General features: G+C 45.1%; 1 protein-coding gene across 1 annotated transcript; it reads right to left on the reverse strand.

Moving 5' to 3' along the window:
* Positions 1-327: 327 nt before the first annotated feature.
* LOC147613866 (uncharacterized) lies at positions 328-4,301 on the reverse strand. The gene is made up of 2 exons (XM_086781839.1): positions 1,433-4,301; positions 328-1,058 (listed from the first exon to the last, which is right to left on the reverse strand). Exons 1-2 carry the CDS (start codon positions 4,095-4,097, stop codon positions 658-660), a joined length of 3,066 nt encoding a protein of 1,021 aa, XP_086637965.1. The 5' UTR covers positions 4,098-4,301; the 3' UTR covers positions 328-657.
* Positions 4,302-5,245: the final 944 nt, after the last annotated feature.

Here is a 5,245-nt window from a genome sequence, read left to right on the forward strand (position 1 = left end):
ATTGTTCGATGACTCGACTTGTGCGCCTCTCAAGTGCTATGTTTCGACTTTGAATCACCCAAGCAGAGGCAATTTAATGCTGTTAGTATTTGCATATGTTCCCCTGCATTTTGCTACCCGCCTCTCCTTTAAGTTGGCATGGCAATGGCAAAGCTTTATGCTAGAAAAAGAAGAGTTACACCGGGTACCACAATCTAGAAAACAGTGCTAGTGCTCACCACCAGAGCCAATACACCAATGAATACAGTTCGTTGTGTGTGTGTGTGTGTGTGTGTGTGGGGGGGGGGGGGGGGTTGGGTTGCAATAGGGATATACATAAAAAGCCACTTTAGACAAGATGCAATTATATTAATGTGGAGATTTTAAAAGATATTACAGAACTCCCAACTTAGAACTCTAGCTGGTTCAGGTAGTAACACTGGATACAAAGACTGTAAGCAGGACATGCATGACATGCAATATCAGCAAGTAAATAACACATATACAGTAGCATATAGACCTTCTCCTATCAAGAAAGCTTGGGCATGTATATGGGGAGGCAATAGACCTTCTTGCAAAGCTTGCATAATCATCACTGATTAAGTTAAGCTTGGGCATGTAAGCAAAACCATCACATAGGATGTAAGTAGCATCCAAAACATACCATGCTGTACAGATTTATGCTGATACAAGGTCTGAAGTTTTGATTGCCTTTTCTCCTTCAGGTCCATCATGTTTCCTGTCTTCCTTACCTCTAGGACCATCAACTAAAATTTGGACCACATCACGCAATGTCGGCCGGTGATCTGGTTGATATGCCACACATCTTAATGCCACTTCCAATAGAAACATGATCTCTTGCTTTAGCTTCATAGATGTGTCAGCCACACCGATTCGCACATCAACAATCTCCATCCTCCCTTCCCTGGTTTGAGCTTTCCTTTTGACCCACCTTGCTATGTCTATGTGGTCACCATACTCCGGTTCAATCGGCCTCCTCCCAGTGACAAGCTCAAGCAGAACAACACCATAGCTGTACACATCGCTTTTCTCATCCACCCTCAAAGTGTAGGCATACTCTGCAACGGTAATTTAGCACAGGCAAAGTTTAGATAACACCAGAGCACACATTAAACAGAACTTCATCAATATTAACTGCAATGTTTCAACAACTTTCAAAACACCAAGGCACTATCCCAACAACCACCAATGGGCATTTGCGACAGCTTTAAGGTTTACATGGAATTAGTTACTTATCAAATCTAATAGACAAGCCAAGACTACAATGGGAACAAATATCATTTTGCACACTCAAGCAGCATTGCACATTAAGCATCAGGACACACAATGCACCTGAAACAACTCTTAATCAACACTAATGCAAGACAAGATTACATCCAAGATTAGTCTCAGAATGCCATGTAGAGATAATTCTCATTGTGAAAAGACTTACCTGGAGCGATGTAGCCATAAGATCCTGCAACTGAGGACATGGATTCAGATGTCCCTGACTCTTGTTGTAGAGCTTTGGCTAAGCCAAAATCTGCAACATGAGCTTCATAGTTCTTGTCCAAGAGTATATTGTTGGACTTCACATCCCTATGCACAATCATAGGAGAGCGATCATGATGCAGGTAGCAGAGCCCCTTAGCAGCATCAAGAGCAATCCTGTACCTTAGATCCCAATGAAGAGAACCACCTCTAGGTCCATGGAGAAGGTCACCCAAGCTGCCATTGGGCATATACTCCAGCAATAGTAGATTTGTCTCATGGTTAGTGCAGAATCCCAACACTCTCACTATATTCCGATGCCGTATACACCCAAGGGTTTGTATTTCGGCTGAGAACCCATTATCACCTTCTGCAGAGCCCTTACAACTTGCTGGAAACCTCTTAATTGCTATCATCTGGTTGTTGGGCATGAGACCTTTGTATACAATGGCTGAACCACCCTTGCTTATGATGTTCTCATCAATCAGACAATCCACCACATTTTTCGCAGTGAAGGCCAGCTTCTCAAATGCAGTAAGCTCCCATGACCTTTCCACTTTTTCAATCCTGTAAAAACCCCAAGCGATTGCCCCAACCAAGCATGGCAAGCCAACTAGAAAGACACAGATGATAATAATGTTCTGCTGCTGTTTGACTCTGGCAGCCAAACTCGGTGAAACAGAAGCATTAGGCTGGCTGCAATGGGCAGGTATTTGCGTACCGCAAAGCCCTGGATTGCCTAGGAAAGAGGTTGCATTGAAGCTGGAAAATTGGCCCCCAGAAGGTATAGACCCTGTCAAGTTGTTGAAAGAGAAATCTGCAACAGCCAAGGTCAACATTTTCACAAAGGACGCAGGAATGGGTCCAGTCAAGAGATTTCTAGAAACATTAAGGTTGTCCAAGACCGCAAGCTTGGAGAGCTCTGGAGAGATTTCTCCTTGAAGATGGTTGTTGCTGAGGTCCAAGAAAGTCAGGGAGGAACAGCTGCCAAGAGCAGATGGTATGATTCCAGTGAGCAGGTTGTCGGAAAGATCAAGAGTTGCAAGCTGCCGAAGATGCCCAACCTCTTTTGGGATACTTCCAGAAATTCTGTTTCCAGAGAGGTCTACATCAATCAATTGTACCATGTTGCCTATGGTGGGTGGCAATTGACCAGTGAGCTGATTGTATGACAAATCCAAGCTTCCGAGATTAGAGGTGGTTGGGATTTGGTCTGGAAGAGGACCCGTCAGCTGGTTGAAGGGAAGCTCTAGCAAAGCCAATGCAGGGAGTAGGAGCAGGGAAGAAGGGATGGGTCCTTGGAGATCATTGTTGCCAAGGCGGATGCGCTCAAGCTTAGGGCAATGTCCGAGGGTATCAGGTATGGTGCCAAAGAAATGGTTGTTCATGATGATGAGCTGCTCAAGGGTGTTGCCATGACACAGCTGAGGGGGTATGGGTCCATCAAATGAGTTGGAAGAAAGGTCTAATTGGATGAGATGCCCACCCACGCCAAGATGTTGTGGTATGACGCCGGAGAGGTTATTACCAAAAAGCTTCAGAACCTGCAAGTTCGGCAAGTTGCCGATGAGCGGTGGGATGCTGCCATAGAGTGAATTACTGAAGAGGTTGAGCAGCTCCAACATGTGCAAACTCCCGAGCTCGTGGGGTATGCTGCCTCCAAGGCGATTAGCAGAGAGGTCAAGGGATTTGAGGTTGCTCAGATTGCCAAGCTCAGGCGGGATGAAACCTGTGAAGTCATTCTCCTGCAAGAAAAGGGTATCTAAGTTGCTTAGAGAGCCCAAAATAGGGGGTATAGTTCCGTTAAGGCCACTACTAGAGATATCCAGACGGATTAGTTTAGTTAACCTCCCTAATTCTACCGGAATCCCACCCTCGAACTGATTAAAATAGCCTATATACATCTGCTGAAGCTCCGTCAGGCTCCCAAGCTCTGCCGGAATCCTTCCAGTGAGCCAGTTGCCGGAAAGTGCCAAATACTCCAGCCCCTGCATGTTGCCGTACTGAGGGTGAATTCTGCCGGAGAAAAAGTTGCCGCCCAAATGCAAATGCTTCAGACTGGTGAGTAGGCTGAGCTCTAATGGCAGCTCGCCGGTGAAATTGTTGTTGAAGGCATCGAGAATTTGAAGGGATTTTAAGCGGGAGAAATTAGCGGGAAAGCTGTTGCTGAAGTTGTTGTTGGAAATGTTGAGGTAACGTAGGCCGGAGAGAGCGGCGATTTCCATCGGCAGGCTGCCGGTGAAGTTGTTGGCGGCGACGGAGAGATTGACGAGGTTGGAAAGAAGGCCGACAGATGGCGACAGGCTGCCGGAGAGCCCCATGAATGAGAGGTCCAGGCCTATGACGCTGAAATTCCCGTCGCATGTGACGCCTTTCCACTTGCAGTGAGTCGCAATGGAGGTGTTGACGTCGACGGAGACGTGACTGCGGCCCCCGGAAGTCGCCCAAGTAACTAAACGGCCAGAAACGTCCGTCACGGCAGCTCTCAGCGACAGGAGGGCCTGTGTCTCGCTGGTGGGCGGCGGGGGTATTGGAGTTCCGTCAGCGCAGCTGCCGTAGGAACAGTAGAGGCAGGATACCAGAGCGAAGGCTACAGTGCAACACCATATCTCCGACAAGGAAGCCATGGAAAGGCCTGTGCGAAACACTAACTAGAACCCAAAATCTTTCCGTCCATTTTTTATCACAGATCGCTGCTACTCTCGCTGCGACAATGAGATTAAGCGTAATGACATCCCATTATTAAGATTAATTACATCCCATCCTAAACCTTGTTAAGAATCAGACGAGCCTAATCAAAATCATAATCAAAATCAAATAAGGGCTTGTAGAGTAGAGACAGTTAGGGTAGCCAGTATTTACAGGTACAGAACAGTGAAATGCCAAATATAAATAAATAATAACATATAAATAAATTGATAAATTGGTATTGATATTTAATATTATAGGTATTGTTATTACGAATTATCCTTAAACAAATGTGAAGATTAAGAACGGTTGTCCTGTCAGAGAGAGCTTTTTAAAAAAGCTGAGAGAGGTGTGACTGCGTTCCTGACAGGCCACACCACTTTGAACTTTGAAGTTTCCAATGACCATCATATCCAACCTAAGGGACTAAGGCTATGGGCTTAGCTTTAATTTTTTGGCAGCCTCAAGAATCACGATATCTCTGGATTCTCGATCCCTCGACAGGCACCATTTAATCAGTTAATAATACTTAGAATCTAGCAGAGGGTTCGAGAAAGGTTCACAAATCAAAGAGGACATTAATGGTTAAGCCTTTCTTAAGGCTTAATGTACGTTTGAGCATTGAGTCCTTCCCCCCGGTTTAAAAGCTCAAAAGTTGGGACCACACACAACGCTACAAAATACGTTACAAGAGGTTTCTGCCAACCCTCGTCTGTACCCTTTGAGGCTATGTTCCTCGTTTACGGTTCAGTGCTCTTTTAAGATAATAGCCATTAGGCCTTTAAAGCATGGATAACCTCATTCCTAATTTCCTTGCCTCCTTGGCTCCTCCACACTTGTTTTTTGACTGGGTATTTTGGAGGCCCACTCCTCCCAAAAAAACCTGTTTTTTATTTCATCCTAGGCAATGCTTAGACTTAACCAAGATTTAGACTTAGGCTTAACCAAGATTTAGACTTGAAAATTACTAAAAATGCTTACGCAACGCTTAAGCTCAGCCAAGATTCATACTATAAATGCCAGGATTTATAACTAAAATATACAAATTTCAACCCTTACCATTAAAGCCAATGTTGAATTCCAGCCC

Source organism: Cibotium barometz, chromosome 43, assembly GCF_041138505.1.
Source record: "Cibotium barometz isolate CiBa-2024 chromosome 43, ASM4113850v1, whole genome shotgun sequence".
In the NCBI taxonomy this organism is placed as follows: domain Eukaryota; kingdom Viridiplantae; phylum Streptophyta; class Polypodiopsida; order Cyatheales; family Cibotiaceae; genus Cibotium; species Cibotium barometz.